General features: G+C 42.9%; 1 protein-coding gene across 5 annotated transcripts in view; it reads right to left on the bottom strand.

Annotated features, from left to right (window-relative positions):
* Positions 1-795: 795 nt before the first annotated feature.
* SERAC1 (serine active site containing 1) overlaps positions 796-20,126 on the bottom strand; it is a 38,353-nt gene continuing 19,022 nt past the window's right edge. For all 5 annotated transcript variants that reach the window (XM_080665893.1, XM_080665891.1, XM_080665892.1 and 2 more), the window contains 11 exons: positions 18,576-18,697; positions 17,448-17,576; positions 15,959-16,072; positions 14,165-14,327; positions 12,506-12,656; positions 10,911-11,046; positions 9,588-9,682; positions 8,122-8,219; positions 6,834-7,016; positions 5,474-5,617; positions 796-3,791 (listed from right to left, as the gene is read on the bottom strand). In XM_080665893.1, coding sequence (XP_080522019.1) covers positions 3,655-3,791; positions 5,474-5,617; positions 6,834-7,016; positions 8,122-8,219; positions 9,588-9,682; positions 10,911-11,046; positions 12,506-12,656; positions 14,165-14,327; positions 15,959-16,072; positions 17,448-17,576; positions 18,576-18,697 — 1,472 coding nt within the window. In that variant the 3' untranslated portion in view covers positions 796-3,654. The remainder of the gene's footprint in view (positions 3,792-5,473; positions 5,618-6,833; positions 7,017-8,121; positions 8,220-9,587; positions 9,683-10,910; positions 11,047-12,505; positions 12,657-14,164; positions 14,328-15,958; positions 16,073-17,447; positions 17,577-18,575; positions 18,698-20,126) is intronic.

Genomic DNA, 20,126 nt, shown 5'->3' with positions numbered 1-20,126 from the left:
CTGGAATATAGTTTATAAATGGTGTGTGTGGGGGGGTCTTACATTATCTTCCTGAGAGATAGTTGGACGTGTAATTGTTCATATTGGTCTCTTGTGAACCTTAGTATTTGTGTTATCAGTTGAAACGGCTTCTCATTTTAAAAAAAAAAATCTTTCTTGTTGAAAGTATTACACATCTCCTTTTTCCCCCCCATGGGCCCCCCTCCAGCCCACCCTGGCCCCTGGCCCCAGGCCCTTACCACCCCACTGTCTGCATGCATGGATTATGCATTGAAGTTTGGATTAAACTAAAAATCAAAGATTCTAGTAAGTTTAGTGTTTCCCAACTCTGGGACCAGGTACTGAACTCCATGGCCATGTTTCTAAACTCCAAGGCCAAGTGGAACACAGATTAAGAAGTGGAAATTTTACAAGAAATAGCTTGTTCTAAATTTGAAAATTTCTTAGATATTAAACTGATCTATGTCTTCTGTTCTGTTAAGGTAATCTATATATATAAAAGCCTAAGCAACCAAACAACTGGTGGGCCAGTCGCTATGACGCACACTGACCACCAGGGGCAGATGCTCAACGCACAGGATCGGGCCCCCTCCTGTCTGGATCGGGCCTGCGGGATCGGGCTGAAACCAGCTATCCGACATCCCCCAAGGGGTCCCGGATTGCAAGAGGGAACAGGCCAGGCCGAGGACCTCTAGTTCATAATAAAATGTCACTTTTCATAAACAAATTTCCAATAGATTTTAAGTGATTAGCTATTGGCAGTGTTCAACATCCAATACAAGGGCACAATCAGTTGTAGTACTTTAAAGTGACATTTATTAAACATGCTTCAATTTTTTCATGGACATAATTTTTATACCAAATGTCAAAACAAACTCATTCAATATATTTGATATTATGAAGGAGTAAAAATTCAGGAAGGTATGCCTAAAACTCCAATTTTAGGAATTTAAGGGGCATTGTAAATTATGAACCAAGTTCAAGACACGTAACTGTCTTACTGCCCTATTTTTCTCACTAGGAAGTAAATGCTGGTGTCCCCACCCTCAGGCATTCACAGGCAGAGGCCTGCATCCTCCACCATATCCTGCGTGTCGGCTTAGCCTGGGTGACTGGTTGAGATGCTGTTGAGAAAGGTACCATGGTCCTGTTTTTGGTCTCTTTCTGTGGCGACATTTAATTTAAACCCTGGGGAAAAGGGGACTCGGGACCCTGGAAATTTAGGGCTGACAATGTAATCTGGTAGGTTTGGGGGGAATGTAACCAGAAAGAAATAAATAGGTTATAAGTAAAAATAACTGTTCATTTTCCTTCTAGCTGTATTTACAGCTTGCTTTCAGTAATTTGTTCTGTAACACCTATATTCTCTTTACTTCCTTCTTAAACAAGATCATAAAAAGTGACTTTTCACATGAGGGAGAAGGTGATAGGAAGCTTCATTTGAATTTTTTTCCCAGAAAGGGTATTTAAACAAAGCTGATCAAATCCCCAGAGCGTTTTATTGATGGTCTAAGTTTGAAACTATTTCAAATACATGTTTTCATACTTTGTGTCCTTAAAGTATTTTTCATGCAATGATTATTTTAAAAACATTGACTGAACTATCACAAAACTGATGAAGTCAACCTGTGTACATTTATATCCATTTCATAGGCAGAATAAAAAGAAATGTAAGTGCCTTGCCTGAAAAACTATGTAATTTAGTACAACAGTGGATCTCTCTCCCAGACCTCGTTTTAAAAGCACCGCTAGAACAGCTATATAGAGATTTAAGGAGTGGGGTTTCATTGCATTACTCTACGTTAATGAACAATTGTTTCAACCATGTTTTACCTGCCATGGTTCATGGAAAACAGGAAAAGAAAATGAACCAAATGTATCTCCCCCTTCTCCCCGTATCATCCCATTACCAGCATTTACTGTTGTTACTGTTGTTAGCTTGTAACCATGCATTCGCTGTATCTACACAGTAACACAAGTGGTTAAGTCACTTGTTAGGTTGTTGCAAATTAAATAATTACATGTTGACAGGGCTTTAGTGATGACCCGTTTACCTCTAGATTCTGTACTCGTTTTAGCTTTGATTATCCCATTCTACAATGTCCATCATCTTCAAAATGGCTATATCCTATATAATAAAAGGCTAATATGCAAATTGTCCCCTCGACAGGGAGTTCAACCAGGGGGCAGGGCTGGCTGGCCAACTGCCCGTGGCCCCTCCCCTCAGCGGGCCCCACCCAATCAGCCCCGATTGGGGTGGGCCGGCCAGCCAGACCCCACCTGTGCACAAATTCATACACCGGGGCTCTAGTGAGCTTAGTAAGACCCAGCAATTCCACTCCTAGTACACATCCAAGAGAATGAAAAACAGCATAATACCCCCAAATTCCAAAGAATCTAAATGTTCAAGCAGCATAATACCCTCAAATTCCAAAGAATCTAAACGTCCATCACCTGATGAACAAGTGTGGTATATTCATACAATAGAGTATTACTTGGCCATAAAAAGGAATGAAGCCCCAATACATGCTTCCTCATGGGTGAACCCTGAAAACATTATACTAAGAGAAAGAAGCCAGACATAGAAGGGCACATACTGTATAATTCCATTTATATGAAAGTCCAAAACAGGCAAATCCATAGAGGCGAAGTAGATTAGTGTTTGCCAGGGCTGAGAGGAGAAAAGGTGAGGAGTGATTGCTATGGGTTATGGGGTTCTTTGGGGGGATGATAAAAATGTTCTGAGATCAGTGGCGATGATTGCACAACTCTGTAAATTTACTAAAAATAAACAACCTTGAGTTAAGAGGGTTAATTTTATGAAATGTGAATTATATCTCAATAATGTCATTATTTAGAAAAAGTCAACATGATTTCCTATTTCTCACTTGCTGGAGGTCAAAGGAGCAGGAAAGAAAGGGATATTTTATTTGGTCTAAAGAGAATCTGAGAATCTTGATACTAAGTATTACTAATCTATATAATGGCTTAGAATAGTTTTATTCACACTGTCATTAATAATGGATTAGCTACTTTATCTGGGAAAAATACAAGTATAGGGAGCTAAAGTCTGGAAAGAATTACTATAAGCTAGATTTTTTTAAGAGAAATATGTTCTCAGCCATATGAAAATAAAAACGTACAAGGAACTGACCCATGGGTGGCAACAAGTCTAACAGTTAACGTGTTAGACAAAGGTTTACACTTACATATTAGTAAAAATTTACAGCACATGGAATCCCAGAACAAAACCAGTCTTTTACGTTCTAGATCATTCTCTGCCCATTGTAGGTGCTCTCCCAATAGCATTGTTATGGCAAGCTGGCAATTCGCTGTCCCTTCAGAAGCCATCAGTGCTCCGCCAGCATAAGCTGCAGGCGGTCACAGGTGACAAAAGGTTCTCTATCCACAGCAGCGTGTTCACCAGGGACAGCACTGCACAGCGTCAGCTGGCACCCATGGAATTCCCTGAAACCAAAAGAACCGCAGCCCTTCCTTCTTCGAGTGCCACTTCTGTGCTTGTGCTTCAGTGTTCCGTTGCCTGCAACCGACTCCAGACCATGCTGATGCCACAGTGACTATGTTTGCATGATTGCTTCAAAAGGGACCACCTAGCTTCTTGCACTGTGTTCACATGAAAATGGAAGGTCATTGTCAGTTTTCAAGGTCTTTGGCTAAAGCTTCACGGATGAATTGTAAGGTACGTTGGTACAAAAAAGCATCCTTTTTCTTTGGCTTACAAATGTTCAGATGGTTCACATCCACAGGAATTAGATCTCCAATGCCTAAATCTGAAGAAAACAAAAAATGTGAACAAAATCTAAGTAAAAATGTAAGCAAATGTAAGCTTCTCCCCTATCAATATTGAAAGAGGCCAAATTTGCAGTTCTAAATGTTCACTTGGTTGTGACAGAGACTCTTAAAAGATAAAGGATCTTTAGCTAAGTTTCACTGTAGCTAAACTATATTTGATTAATCATGCCTGAATGGATTCTCAGCAGGTATAATTATAATTTATGCATTTCATAAATTCATTTGTATACTTCCTAATTTAGTAGTGAATAGAGCCTGATCACTATAATATAATGAAACACTTTTTCTAGAGTTTATATTATAAAACTCGATAATGAATGAGCTCCCTTGTCCTGATACAAAGAATGGGAATATCTCACATAGGGTCCATTCTACCCAGACCCGGGCTGGTGGTGGTGGTGTGGGAGGAAGAGCGCCTCCTGGTGACGCAGAGGAAGGCGCACCCAGAATTACGATGAGGCTATGTCACTACAAGCAGTTAATCCATGATGTTAACTTTGCTTTGGGTTTAAGCTTCCAAAGTCCTTTCTGGTAAATACCAGCAGCTGTTCCTTGAGCTCTCCAACTCAATGGTACTGCTCACCCTGTGGCACATTTCTTGGAGGAAAACCATCTTCAGGTTTCACTGGAGTATGAAGGCTTTCCGTTTTATTCAGACAGCACGGAAGGAGGTTCGGACAAAACGTGTTATGCAAACCAAAGAGCCACCCAGCAAGTGCTCCAGCCTCACACTGTCTGGCTGCAGGGGGCACTGCGGGCTCCCGGGACAGCACCTAAGCCCGCTTCCGGGGTGACCAGAAATGGATTCACACAAGCTGAGGAGTCCGGGGAGCGATAGGCAGGGTCACCTACCATCACGGAGTAATCAAGGAGCCGTAAGGAGAACGAAGATTCGGGCCCTGCTCTCAAAGAGCCGATGGCACAGTGCAATACGCTGTAGTAGCAGGTAACAGTCATTCCCTCACCTTCAGGATTATGAAGAGATTCTACTTTTAACGTTAGTTTTTCCCATCAAAATCTTTGTTGAATATTCCATATATCTTCCATTTATTTACTAAAGCCTCCATACCTTTAGTTGATCTTTTTTAAGGTTTCTGCATGCAATTAACAATCTTTTAAATGAAATGCCCCTTTCAGTCTAGCTAATAGAAGGGTTTTGTGTTCTTAGCAGGGGTCCTCAAACTTTTTAAACAGGGGGCCAGTTCACTGTCCCTCAGACCATTGGAGGGCCGGACTATAGTTTAAAAAAAAAAACTATGAACAAATTCCTATGCGCACTGTGGGCCCGGGACGAGTCGGCTGCTAAGCAGGACAGGCAGCGGCACCCGGCGGGCCCGATAAATGTCCTCGGCGGGCCGCATGTGGCCCGTGGGCCGTAGTTTGAGGATGCCTGCTTAATGCAACAGAGTTCACTGTTGATGGCTAATTTAGTTAGCCAATTAACCTTTGCCATCTGCTCAACTAAATGAAGGGGGGCGTGGTAATACCAAGGTTATATGTTTGTGGAGAAATGTCAATCTATGGCTGAAAAGAATAACAGGATTAGAATCGAGATCGCCCTAAGATTGAGAAACTAAATAGAAAAGTTGACGTTTATCGTTAACTGCTGGGTATCGCCAACCGGTGTCTGACGGCCAACAGGTTCCTACAGGGGGCGCACCTGCCGAGTCCACAGGCACCACGTGGAGTTTAATCATGCTCCCAATGGAGGTTGGCAGCGTCTCGACGAAATTCAGCACCTGGAAGTTTCTGTCTTTAGCAAACTCCAGAAAGTCATCCTGCAGTGCCTTAAGCGCAGGAGAATCTGGAAAATTACAGAGAATAAGACTGTGACAGGTTCTGTTTATCCCATTCACAATAAAATACATTAACCTTCCAAACTTAGAGGGAAAATCAGGGTTCTAATTTGGATGGTGGCTCGTTTACCGTCTCTACTTCCTTAAGCTGAGAGTAGAGGGCTAAACGCAACAATGAGCGGCCAGTTTTGGGGGCAGAGCTCCCACATTACCGCTGACAGGAAGCAGCCCCCAGTGTGTGGGACTCGGGGTCCCCCCGTGTGCTGGCTGGCAGCCCACACCCACGCTACAGCACAGCCTCCCATACCGAAGCCTGGCTACAGCAGAATCCCTCAGCCTCACGGACGAAAGGGCTGCCACGAAGCACCGAGTGTTAGAGGAAAGCTGACAAGCCAAAGTCAGACCGGAGGAGCAGACAGGAAACCGGACTGAGGAAGAGACAGAGAGAAACCTACACCCCCACTAATCTGTCTCTTCAGAATGATTTCAAAGATAATGGATCAACGAACAAGAAAGAGCTTATGAAAATAAAGTTTGACTGCAAAAATAAAATTCAACAAAAGGTCCAGAAGATAAAGTAACTCTCTCTTTGCATAAAGGTGAGAGGAAATAGGAATAAAAAGACATCTGGCCCATTCATTAAGCTCAAGCCGAGGCTCCACATGCTGATCCACAGGTGCTCCCGAGAAAAAGAAAACGCTTACTAATGAAAGCAAATGCGGGCTGGGCAAAAGTAGGTTGACAGCTGTGACTATGCAAAACACAGAGTTTATTCTTGTATTATTACTTGTTAGTTTCCATAGGAACACTGTAAACCTGCTTTTGCCCTGCCCTGTATACAATGCTTTACAGTTGATATGGTGAAAATCTTCAACGCGTGTGCATATTTTAACAGTTGATGATTTTCCAAATTCATGGAAAAAGGCAATTGGTAATTTGGAATTATACTTAAAACAAAACATTATATAATTAAAATTTTTAAATATTTCACATAGTATTAAAATTGTTATATTTGAACAAATAATGGCTTAAGACCAAAAGGGGAAGTACCAAAGGAAAGCCAGACGCAAACTAAACATTTTCCGTGAGAGTCTAAACACAATTCATATACAAATAGTACAACGAGATGATCTAGTCAGGTTAGAAACTGTCTCTTTTCTCCCTCCCCTGGGAACTGATGTCAATACCATCCCGGTTTCCCTCGGGACAGAAGATCAGTGTTACCCTTGCTGAGCTCCTTGACTTCCAACGAGGGAAAGAGAAGGTAGCGAACGTTCACGGAGTAGTCGGCCAGGTGGGAGCCGTGGTGAGGCACGCTGTAGAATATGATCCCTCGGGTGTTGTCTAGAACAGCGCTCATCTCTGGATTCTGAGATGCTTCCAGCAGCATCTTCTTGACAAGAAGACCTGGCCATGGAGGAGACAAAAAAGGCAGAAGCTGTTTCCTTCCCTCCATTGCTCCTAAAACCCAAAATATGCAAAAGGAGGAATACAGAGAAGAGAAGCTTTCTAAAAAGTTTGAGAATAACTCTCTGTGGTCTAAGAAACGGCCTTAAACACCGGCACTGGCTAATGCTCCGTCCTCTGGTCGGACTCTCACCTACGAACAAGGTTCTAGTAGCTCCTTTGTATCCCAGGCTGCACTGTCCCACAGAAGGCGTATCAGGTCTATGTCACGTGTCCATCAATGAAGCGAAAATGCAGCTGCCAGTCTCCCCATCCTGCCCACAGTGGCCCCCGGACGCCCTCCGTTAGGACAGAACTAATATTCCAAAGCACACAGTGCATGAAGCCGACTCTCCGTGCAAAACAAGCTTCTGTGGGAAATGCACCCAGGAAGGCGCCTTCTGTCCCCCGCGGGTGTGGAGCAGTAATGAAACAAGGTCACAGAGGTGGCGGCACTGCCTTCCTCTCAGCTGCACGCTGCACGGGGCGCCCCGCGCATCTCAGCAGATGCACGGGCAGCAGCGCAGAAAGGCCCTCCGCGAGGCGGGCGGCGAGGTTTAGAACTGGGCTGGGGACAGGGCTGGGAGGAGATGTCACGCAGCAAGTGAGCACGAGGAGCCGCAGAGCGGGCACCTGCAGGGCCGGGTGGGCAGGCACGAAGGGGCTGTGTCTGTGGCTGTGGCTGTGGCTGTGGCACTAGAACAGTCATGGACTCTGCAGTGATTGGGGTGCAGGAAAGAAAGGGGTGCCCTGGGACCAGCCAGGAACAGTCGCGCGTCAGGCTTGTAGAAGCCAGGGACTGCTTCTGATGTTTATTCATTACCATCACATGACAGCATTAAGCTGTCAACCTCATATCCCTTTTATATGGTTTGTCACTAGTTGTCCCTTCTTGACAACGGACTCGCACGGAAGGAGAAGAGTAATTTTGAAACTCCTAGCTGTACAAGAGCATTTATTTAGGGGGAAAGGGTCACTCGAGTAGACAGAGAGCTGCAGTAACTCGGGTAGCTTGCATGGCTAACGTCCTCACAACGCTCGCTGCACAGCAGTGACACGCACTTACCCCCCATGCTGTGTGACACCCACACCATCGGCCTGTCCCCAACACCAGCAGCTCGGAGTTTCTGTAGAAGTTCGTTGCTCCTGAATGCAATGGACTTTCTGAACAAAATGAGAACAGCAGGCATGACAGGAGGCTATTGATCGCCCCAAAGTTTGCTTTCCAGTTTTTAAGGCAAGAACTTTCGTTTATTGGACCAATGCTACGTGCTACATCTGGAGTCAGAAATACCCCTCTTCTCTCTGCTCTACTGCAATTGCTCATTCCCCATTTCTAACTTAGTCACACGGCATAGTTGAGAGTATCTAAGCCCAGAACAAGCCGTTCATGTACTAAACAAGCATTGTTTGAGCATCTAATACGAGTCTGGCAATTTTCACAGGTCAAAGGTCGGTCTCACACCAACTGCCCCCAGCACTTAGGACATGGGTCTTTTCTCATTAGTGGCCTCTCTTTTGTGACTAGCCTACATGAAGGCAGCTGTCATTGTACTGAGTCGCTGTTGTATTGAGGCTGGAAACATTATTTTAGTTTGTTACTTAGAAATACCAGAAAGTTATTAGAATGAGAGCATTCAAAGTAAGTAATTTTCAAAATGGGAATGTCAAAACTGTCTGGTCTGGAAGTTTCAAACTGTTTACCTGTAGAATCCTTTCTTCAGAATAAAGGCTTGTCAGAGTCCTCTGGGTGAAATGTGAAGGAGCCCTGGGTCCTGTCTCCCCGCCCTCAGCACCATTTCTGGCACCTAGGTGGGGGCCGTTCAGAACCCCAAGACTCAGACTGAGTCTCCCAATTTGTAGACCAAGCTCTCCAGACAAGTAATGACTTGTCTAAGATCACACAGTGAGTCGGAGGTAGAACTGGCTACCGTCTAGGTCCGAAGCTGAAGTCCTGTGCCCTTCCTGTGTATACAATTACACGGGTGACATGCAAGAGACCTAAGGACCCTCTATTGCTCAGCATCGTTTTCTTTGCTGCCTTCAGCCAGTGTGACTGTGAACACAAAAGCAAAAGGCACCATGTGTATGTCAGGAGTAAAGGATGCTTTGCTATGGGGTCCGTGGTCCTTCTGCTAAAATAGCTGTAAGTGAACCACGTTAGGAGCCCAACACTGACACTCTAAGTCAGGCGTCCTCAAACTACGGCCCGCGGGCCACATGTGGCCCGCCGGGTGCCGCTGCCTGTCCTGCTTAGCAGCTGACTCGTCCCGGGCCCGCAGTGCGCATAGGAATTTGTTCATAGTTTTTTTTTTAAACTATAGTCCGGCCCTCCAACGGTCTGAGGGACAGTAAACTGGCCCCCTGTTTAAAAAGTTTGAGGACCCCTGCTCTAAGTCTCTTCGTTAGTTTATGTACGGCTAACTCCTCGAGAAGAGAGAGAGAAAGGTTAGTTTTCCTAAGAAAATACTGTCTCCCTCCCTGAGGGCCCACCTGTGGCCTGGGCCCTCGCCATTCCAAAGCTGCCGTTACCTTTCTGTTGGGCACCTTGCTCTCCAGTCGCTCAGGCTGGTGTCGTACTCCACAGATATAATTCGGAGAGCGGGACAGTCTCTTGCTAACCATGTCTACGTAAAGTAAAAGGTACAAAAGAACATATATGACTTTCCATGGCCCCTATTATTTCCTAGGAACTGAAATTCACAACTAAAGGACTCCTGCAATATTGACTAAAAATCGCACTGACCAGAAAAGAAGGCCAGCATTCTATCTTCCCATGTCTCTGGTCACAGGTGGCATGAGTATTCATAGTGTCAGGCCAGTGTCCAGAGGATACTCTGTTTTAATCTGCTCCAGCCAGAAGCAAGGCCTGTTTTTGAGTCTGGATCAAATTGGCTTTTTGAAAGCATTTCATAGAAAGCTATGAGCTCAGGACAGATAGTATTGTCTGATGGTTAGAGACTTGGCCTGAGCACTGAGCCATTCATTACAGTCCCAGTTCTGTTTCTACGGACCAGGCTCTGTCGTTATCCCCACACCTCTGTGTTTCCACCGAGTAAAAGCCATTCTTCTGCTGACAAGCCTTTTGTGAAGGGGAGCGAGCAGGGCGGGACAAGCCCTGGGAACTCTCTCCACATGCTTCCAGCACCAATGTCACTGAGCTTCAATAGCTTCCACTCAGGGACTGCATCTCAGGGTTAAGGCTCTTTGGAAGAAACAATGTCAAAGAAATCCGAAGTAGAATTACTTCTTCCAAGTCTTTCTATTTTTATCGTTATTAAAATCATAGAACTAGCCAACTACCATGCATGTAATATCTTATTTATTGTATTTATATATATATATATAAATATATATTTAAACGTATTTTTATTGATTTCTGAGATGAAGGGAAAGCGAGAGAGAGAGAGAAACATCAATGATGAGAGAGAATCATTGATTGGCTGCCTCCTGCACGCCCCCTATTGGGGATCGAGCCTGCAAACCGGGCATGTGCCCTTGACCAGAATCGAACCTGGAACCTTTCAGTCTGCAGGCCGACACTCTATCCACTGAGCCAAACCAGCTAGGGCTGTATTATATTTTTAATTGAAGTGAATGATTACTGGCCCTTGTCCCTGTTTTTTTACTTATTGGAATATTCTTTTAGAGTCATAGACTGTACACAAATTACACAAGGTGATAAGCCCAGCTGTTCCTGTAACATACCACAGGTATCACTAAGGGAAAGAAACACTGCACAGAAAAAAAATCCCAGTAAAGATAGAAAAGCAAGTCACAATGAGGGCTCCAACAGGCAGGGACACGCAGTGTGTCGTGACAAAGGTGGCCTACCAGGGTCAGCCGTATACTTACCTTGGGCCAACATGTTGTATACCTGGTTTCATCCCCTGAAACCTTTTCAGTTAGAGCCTGGTCCTGCTGACGCCACGTCTTGAATGCTGCTCCCATAAGGCCGTGAATAAAAAGGACATCTGCTTTAATGGGCTGACTAACAGGGGAGAGAGTTTTAAAAAGAAGCAGAATGAACACATTATTGTTTTGGTGAGAATCTACATAGCACACTCTGTGGATGGTGCTTAGCGGGGTTACAGGACATCAGATAAAAATGAAGGCGAGCTTTAGGAGCACACATTTGCTGAAGAACCCTACAAGGAGTTTTGGCAAAGCCATGCATGGAGTGTGCTCACTGCTCTCTAGAAACGGGGACATCTAGCCAGACGGACCAACTAAAATCAACTGCAGCAAGTCAAGTGATGAGAGAAGTGACACAAGTCAGATTGCCCTACAAAGAACTCCATGAGACTGTCCCACAAATCAGTAAGTATTTAAAAAATTAAATAAGAATATGCCAGAGTAGTTTCAAGGTCAGCGTGCATAAAAGGGATTTTCAAAAATTTATCAAGGATAATGTTTATCAGAAATAGAGTGAATGACTTTTTTTAAAATATGTTTTTATTGACTTTAGAGAAGAAGGGAAAGGGGAGAGAGAGACAGGGATGTCAGAGGGAACCATCAATCGGCTGCCTCCTGCACAACCCCTACTGGGGAGCGAGCCTGCAACCTGGGCATGTGCCCTGACTGGGAATAGAACGGTGAACTTTCAGTTCATGGCATGACACTCAACCAACTGAGCCACTCCAGCCGGCTGCTAATGACATTTTAAAGTAATATTCTTTCTTTGGATATGACATTTAAAATATGTAGATAGTATATTACTTACATCTTTTTATAGGGCACACACAACTATGCAACACACAAATACCATAGTATTTTACTTACAAATTGGAATTAAGTAGGCAATCCATTTTTCAAATTAAAAAAAAGTTTTTGCTCTTTTCTGAGTTAATATTTTAAAGTGTCTGACAAAATCCAAGAAATATGTAACTTTTTCACTGTGGTCCTTTCTGTCAATTACACAACTGGAAAAGGTGGCCAGAAAGGACCTTGAGGAGGAGTGTGAGTCAGATTTATTATGACTTACTGCTTCCAGCACATGCTTTTAAACCTGGCATCAACTTTTTCCAGTCCCTGGAGGTCTCGGCCCAGGCTAATTTGGTTGCCTGCATATAAATAATAATGTCCTAGCTCCTTCCCATCCAGAACAACCTGTACAATCCGGATCAGTCACTGAATCTATGTGGAAAGTGCTCTGAGACAAAGGAATACGCGCACACAGTTTAAGTGCGGCCTGGAATGCAAGGTGAAGGCCGCCTTCCTGAACGCAAGCCTTTGATGTGAAATAACCCTGACAACTAGGCTCCTTCCATGCTCTGTGGCAGCCTGCGATGCTTCTGAGGTGAGGAGGACAAACTTTCCGTATATGAGGTATGGGACTTCCTTACCTGTAAGGTATTTAACGTCTCTAAATTATGCAGAAATAAATTAAAACAGGAAGCCCTGTGGGCTTCCCATCCCCACAGGGACAGAGGGGACAGCTGCTCTCTTACCTTGTGCGACACTGGGGGTGAAGCACGTACACGCCGTCCTGGTACTTCTCTCGCACCGTCTCTCGGTCTAGGTTAGCCAGGGCTCTGGCGGCATGTGAGGCCTCCACAATGTGGTGAGACTTCAGTGCTTCTGCCAGTAAGGAAACCCAGCCTGGTGAAGAGAACACACCTCCTAAATCCCCATCATCCATCTCGGGTGGTGCAGAGGTTTCAGATGGAAAATGATGGCCCTTCGTCAGTGGTCAGCAAACTCATTAGTCAACAGAGCCAAATATCAACAGGACAACGATTGAAATTTCTTTGGAGAACCAAATTTTTTAAACTTAAACTTCTTCTAACGCCAATTCTTCAAAATAGACTCGCCCAGGCCGTGGTATTTTGTGGAAGAGCCACACTCAAGGGGCCAAAGAGCCGCATGTGGCTCGCGAGCCGCAGTTTGCCGACCACTGCCCTAGGTCTCCCTGGCTTTCTCTCGGGCATTGGCGGAAGGAGCATGTAGAAGGAAGCCAATGGCCCCAGCCCCACTGAGCTCCCAGCTGACAGCCAGTACCAACTTGCAAGCCCTGTGAGCAAGTGATCCTGAAAGTGCATCCACTGCCCCACAGCTGAGCTGCCCAAATGATGCTGCGTAAGGCAGGTGTAAGCTGCCCGAATTTCAGATTTATGAGCAAAATACATAACTGCTGTTTTAACAAGTGAGTTCTGGGATGGCTTGATACATAGTAATATATAATTGAAACAAGAAAAAGGTTAAAATCAGTGATCTAAGTTTCTAACTTAAGAACCTATAAAAAGGGGAACAAATAAAATTTATTTGTAAGTGGTCCTTGATAGAATTTTCTGATCCCTCTTCTGATCAAAAGACTCTCTTAAATGTAAATTCTTTATTTCTAATATATGTACATGTAAGAACACATGCATATACAGGTGACCCTGAGCAACGAGGAGGTTAGGGACACTGGTCCCACCAACCCATGCTGTTGAAAATCTTCATATAATTTTAGACTCTACAGAAACTTAAGTTGCCCCTGAGTATCTGCCAGGAATTGGTTGTAGGGCCCCTCGGATACCAAAATCCATGGATGCTCAAGTCCCTATAAAACTGGCGTACATCAATGCAGCCAGTCAGCTCTCGCATCCTCAGACTCCCAGTGGTGGATCTAAAACAGTACAGGTATTTATTGAAAAAATCCACATAAAAGTGGACCCACATATAAGTGGACCCGCACATTTCAAACCTGTGTTGTTCAAGGGTCAACTGTACATGTGCAGATATGTATGTAGATATGTATATATGTGTGTGTGTTTTTATCACAGCTTTTTCCACTGAAAAAGTCAAGAATAAAGACACCCCAGGAGCAATAAGCACACATAGCACCCAGATCTTGGACTCTAATAATCATTCATATCAAAGATACAAACATTTAGGTGGTCATCAGCAAAAATTGCTCTCATGTGACTGCCACACCCCGATTATCTTAGGTGTCGATTATCCAAATAACGAAGCAATTCCTTGCCCCTACACTAAAACAACATGCTTTAGGACTGATAACTTGCCCTAAGCAGTCTTCAGTCTGTTGAAAAAAATGAATATATCATGAGATGGAGGTAGGAAGACAAAGAACTGGGTCCCAAATCCTCAGCATATAAAGTAGTTACCTGAGTGAACTATAGTTGAATGAAGATGTTCGTTCAAAGCCATATTTCCAATGATACGTATTATATTTCTCTGTACTTTAGGGCAGTCCTTGTGAAGTTGGTACAGCTTCTGAAGTAGCTGCAAGCCTCCATTTGCTTCAATTTTATCACAGTGTGTGGGTATCTAGCACAATAAATTAATGAAAGCCCACTTTATGTCGTACACATTCACTAAGCAGGTAACACAGCTTGTGGCTGGGCAGCCAGGTGGCCCCTGCTCAAGGACAGAGACCCTGAGAGACCACCCGACCTCTCACCTCAGCTTACTTAATACACAAACCCCTGCCGACATGGGAAGTGCTTCAAAATCACGGAAAAAAAATAAGTTATCTCCCCAGGATTTCTGAAATAGTTATTCTTAAAGTTATTCTGTTTCGCTCTTGGTCAGAAATAACCTAACAGCATCGTTATTACAGAACTGTTTCAATTTCTGGTGATTACTCTGATTGGCTTAAAACTACCTTAGAATCACAGCTATTGGGATTGTCTGAGCTCAGGAGTCAAAAAATTGTTTAAAGAGAATGACCTAGTACAAATAGAAAGAAAAGGGAATATGGATTTTTAATAGAGAAAAGAGATGAAAGAAGGCCAAAGGAAATATGTATACTAAGGTAAGGTGACAGAATGACCAGCACGTCATTATGGTTTGCTGGCATGGCGTGCCTCTTTCCATCTCTAGTTGTATTCACTGACATGACACCATGTCACTCACGTATATGCAACCATTTTCATTACCTTTTATCACATTTTACATGCATTTAAAATATGCCTTTTAGACATCTGTCGGTTGTGATGTGTAATAGCCTGAGAGGCTTCTGGAACGGTTACTATATTCCACGCACCGCATCTTCTACTGCAGATGCATCTTCTGCTTCAGATACGAGACTAAATCACAAAAACTCGTTGTCCCCCATTCCCTTCGGCAGTGCGACATTTTACTAACTCTGCTTTGTCCTTGACCCTAATTCCACAGGCGGGAGCGAGGTGCCAAGGAAGCCCGTGTCCTGAACCATGTCTGATGGTTCCCAACAGTGAACGGGAGAGTGTAGGGTGTGTAGGATGATGTTCCTCACCACGTGGGATGACCAGAACCACCAGCAGCAGCCTCGCCGGGGGAGGCCTGGCACAAATGTAGAGTCCGGACTCCACCCCACATCAGTCAATGAAAATGGCCACAGGTGAGCAGGAAATGTGTGTTTTTAACACGTGGGTAATTTTTACGCACTAATGTTTGAACACCATGAAGTTTGCTATTTTTTTCTTTTTAAAATCAAACTATAATCATGATAGGAAGGTTGTCGTAAAGCCAAGAAGTTTGACAATCACTGACATATGCTATGGTTAACATTTGGTCGTTCAAGTGCTTTCTTTTTTCTACCTTGACACATCTTGGACAGATGTTTTAATGGAAATTAACTACGTGATAATATTACTTGTAAAAATGATCTGAGAAAGGTAGTAAAAGACAGCATAACTCAAAGACAAATGCTGTATTTAGACAACGCATTGCTTTCTTCAAGTGCAAGTAAGATTACATCGATTTTTAGACATAGTTAGCAGGAATGAAATTCATGTACTGCTGCTAAAACATGATTAGCAATTTGAACAAATGAATGGGGGGAAAGCAGAAATTTTAAAACAAGCAAAAAGCTTTTTTTTCTTTTATAATAAATGAGGATAATTTCCCTTAAATGAACATGTGTAATTTTTTCAATGTGATCATGAAGATAAACCACATATGAAAATGTAAGTTACCTCAGAATGCTTTACTAAAGCTTCTAAACAGAACATTTCCACTGTCACTGAAGGAACTTCTCCGAAGCTCTCAGCATAAGGAAGTCCATTTCCTCCAAAACACCACAAGCCACCCTAAAAGGAAGATAATTAAAACTTTTACTGAAAACAGGACTAATATTTTTTGTTGAACCAAAAAAAAAAAAAAAATCTCTGTATTACATACAGTATTAGAAAGGACTAATACGTAGGTCTCTAAATATTATGGGAACTTTAGCTATGCAAACTGTTGCTGACTAGAATAGAAAGCATGGAATTATTCCTAGAAGAGAGCAATCTTTTTATTAAATATATCTTTATTGGTTTCAGAGAGGAACGGAGAGGGAGAGAGAGAGAGAGAGAGAAACATCAATGATGAGAGAGAATCAATGATCAGCTGCCAATAAAAAAATGGGCAACGGACCTAAATAGAATCTTTTCGAAAGAAGACAGAAGGAAGGCCAAGAGACACATGAAAACATGCTCAAAGTCACTAATTATCCGAGAGATGCAAATCAAAATGACAATGCGATACCATCTCACACCTGTCAGAATGGCTATCATCAACAAATCAACAAACGACAAGTGTTGGCGAGGATGCGGAGAAAAAGGAACCCTCGTGCACTGCTGGTGGGAATGCAGACTGGTGCAGCCACTGTGGAGAACAGTATGGAGTTTCCTCAAAAAACTGAAAATGGAACTCCCATTTGACCCAGTAATCCCACTCCTAGGAATATATCCTAAGAAACTAGAAACACCAATCAGAAAGGATATATGCACCCCTATGTTCATAGCAGCACAATTTACAATAGCTAAGATTTGGAAACAGCCTAGGTGCCCGTCAGCAGATGACTGGATCAGAAAACTATGGTACATCTACACAATGGAATACTATGCTGCCATAAAAAAGAAGGAATTACTACCATTTGTAGGCACCTGGATGGAATTAGAGAACATTATGCTAAGTGAAATAAGCCAGTCAATGAAAGAAAAATACCACATGATCTCACTCATTTGGGGATAATGAAAAACATTATAAACTGATGAACAAAAAGATAGATACAGAGGCAGTAAAGCATCAAACAGACTGTCAAATTACAGCGGTAAGGTTAGGGAGAGGTGGGGGAAATAAGAGATCAACTGAAGGACTTATATGCATACATATAAGAGTAACAAACGGATGCAAAACATTGGAGGGTGAGGGCATGTATGGGAGTGGGGTGGGGGGGGGGGCAATGGTAAGATATGTACACATATAATACCTTAATAAAAAAAAAAAATGATCAGCTGCCTCCTGCATGCCTCACACTGGGGGTCGAGCCCACAACCGGGGCATGTGCCCTGACAAGGAATCGAACCTTGATCTCCTGGTTCATAGGTTGACACTCAACCACTGAGCCACGCCACCAACACAAGACCTTGGAAAGAGTGGAAACGCAGAAATATTTACAGAATGAGCAGATGAGCTAACCTTCTGAGCCGCCAGACTCTGACTGCTTTCACTCAGAGCCAAAGATGTGAAATACTGGATGCACTCATCCAGCTCCGTTTGAGGTAAAGAAGCCAGCAAGCATCTGAGCTCTTCTTCAATGGAAGAATCCTGAAATAAAAGTAAATAAATTCTTCATAATTAAGCTCAACAACTGAACACAACACAAAGTACACAAAGAAAGCCAAACAAGCAAAAAACGAACAAAAACACGCAGAGATAAATTAGTGCTTTTAGTCTCAGAAACAGTCACCCACCCAGGTACAGATCATTTACTTGGGAATGCTTTGCTTTCACATCTGCTACCCAATCTGAAGACCTCTGGCCAAGTACAGCTCTACATTTCACCTCCTGGGCTGCTTCACTTCTTGACTCAAGTAATTATTACACTTTCTAACTCTAGCTGGCTTTTAAAATCCAGAACTCATTACTATCTGATTTTCCCTAATAACTTATACCTAGTATAATCGTTTTTCTAGTCTTCAAAACCTGGCAGCAACTTTTCAGATTTTTCCTTTCCTAGTCTAGGAAAGGTACTCAGGAAACATGCTCAACTATCTGTACTGCTGGCTAACAACCGGAATCCCCATGTGTCAGACATCAGTAACTCTACGCAGTGGTTCTCCAGCGGTGTCTGGCACTTCGGGAAACATTCCGCAATATCTGCAAACAGTTTTGGTTGTCACAACTTGGAGTTGCTGCTGGAATCTAATGAGAGGAGGCCAGGAAGCTGTTAAACACCCTATAATGCATAGGAGACCCGCCAATAAAAAAATAATTATTTGGCCAAATATGTCAATAGTGTTGAAGTTGAGAAAAACTAATCTAAAAGCAACCTTAGATCAAGGGACCAATTCATGGATGCTGATATGCTATGAAGTTATCCTCTGGTGCAAGAGACCCCCGATCCCCCAAAGGGGAAAATAACAGAGAAACAGCATCTCCTGAGGAATCAAGAAATCTTTGTAGGAAAACTAGTTTCAGGTCGACATTGTTTACTTGCTTGTAAAAAGTAGCCAACAAACTACTTTTTGAATGTTTATTACATACCCAAAATGAAGACTATATATTAAACAATTTTTCACTCACTGTATTATTTTATTTACTTACGTCATTTAAAGCTGGTATAGGAGGTGGAGGGAGAAAAAAGCGAAGATCACTCTCTTGGCTTCGTGCCAAACCAATACGAGTTCTCAGATCACAGGCTTGAGCAATTGTCCTATACTGGTAATCTATTGTAAAAGCATGCCATTAGCTCCCAGATTGGCTTAGAGTTTCAAGAATTAAATGGACAAACTACTTGAAAGCACTCTAATTTTTAAATTACAAGTTTATATGCCCCAAGTATTTTTTCACAACTACAACATCAATAAGCTAAATACCCATCATTTCCATATCTGATCTCACAATTCTCCTCAACATATATCTGGGTATGTCAAGGTCTAACTAACATTTTTGAAAAGAGGAACTTCAAATGTGAAAGTTAATAGGTGAGAACCAATTTATCTTCTCTTTAAAAATAACTCTAGCATTCAAAACCTGTTCCGATTGCTACTCCAAACCTGCAATTGCAGTTATGTCCATTGTTCTGGTAACAGTATAATCCCTGCAGTTATTGTCCATTGTTCTGGTAACAGTATAATCCCTGCAGTTATTGTCCATTGTTCTGGTAACAGTATAATCCCTGCAGTTATTGTCCATTGTTCTGGTAACAGTATAATCCCTGCAGTTATTGTCCATTGTTCTGGTAACAGTATGATCCCTGCAGTTATTGTCCATTGTTCTGGTAACAGTATGATCCCTGCAGTTATTGTCCATTGTTCTGGTAACAGTATAATCCCTGCAGTTATTGTCCATTGTTCTGGTAACAGTATAATCCCTGCAGTTAGGTCTGTTGTTCTGGTAACAGTATAATCCCTGCAGTTAGGTCTGTTGTTCTGGTAACAGTATAATCCCTGCAGTTAGGTCTGTTGTTCTGGTAACAGTATAATCCCTGCAGTTAGGTCTGTTGTTCTGGTAACAGTATAATCCCTACAGTTATTGTCCATTGTTCTGGTAACAGTATAATCCCTGCAGTTAGGTCTGTTGTTCTGGTAACAGTATAATCCCTGCAGTTATGTCTATTGTTCTGGTAACAGTATAATCCCTGCAGTTATGTCTATTGTTCTGGTAACAGTATAATCCCTGCAGTTAGGTCTGTTGTTCTGGTAACAGTATAATCCCTGCAGTTATGTCTATTGTTCTGGTAACAGTATAATCCCTGCAGTTATGTCTATTGTTCTGGTAACAGTATAATCCCTGCAGTTAGGTCTGTTGTTCTGGTAACAGTATAATCCCTGCAGTTAGGTCTGTTGTTCTGGTAACAGTATGATACCTTCATCACGTGATGTCCATGTAGAGCAGGGGTGTTGAACCCTTTCCTGCCAAGGGCCATGTGGATATTTATAACATCATTTGTGGGTCATACAAAATTATCAACTTAAAATTAGCCTGCTATGTTTGGTCAAACATTTCATTAACTCACCCCTAATGCCTTGGCAGGGCCAGACCAAATGATTTCGTGGGCCTTAACATGGCACGCAGATTGGACATTCCCCACCCCTGGTGTAGTGTATGAGGTACTTTATCTTAACCTTCACGATTCACCACTCCATTCTTTAT

Source organism: Plecotus auritus (assembly GCF_963455305.1).
Source record: "Plecotus auritus genome assembly, chromosome: 4".
NCBI lineage: Eukaryota > Metazoa > Chordata > Mammalia > Chiroptera > Vespertilionidae > Plecotus > Plecotus auritus.
This window is presented reverse-complemented; position numbering and strand designations above follow the sequence as displayed.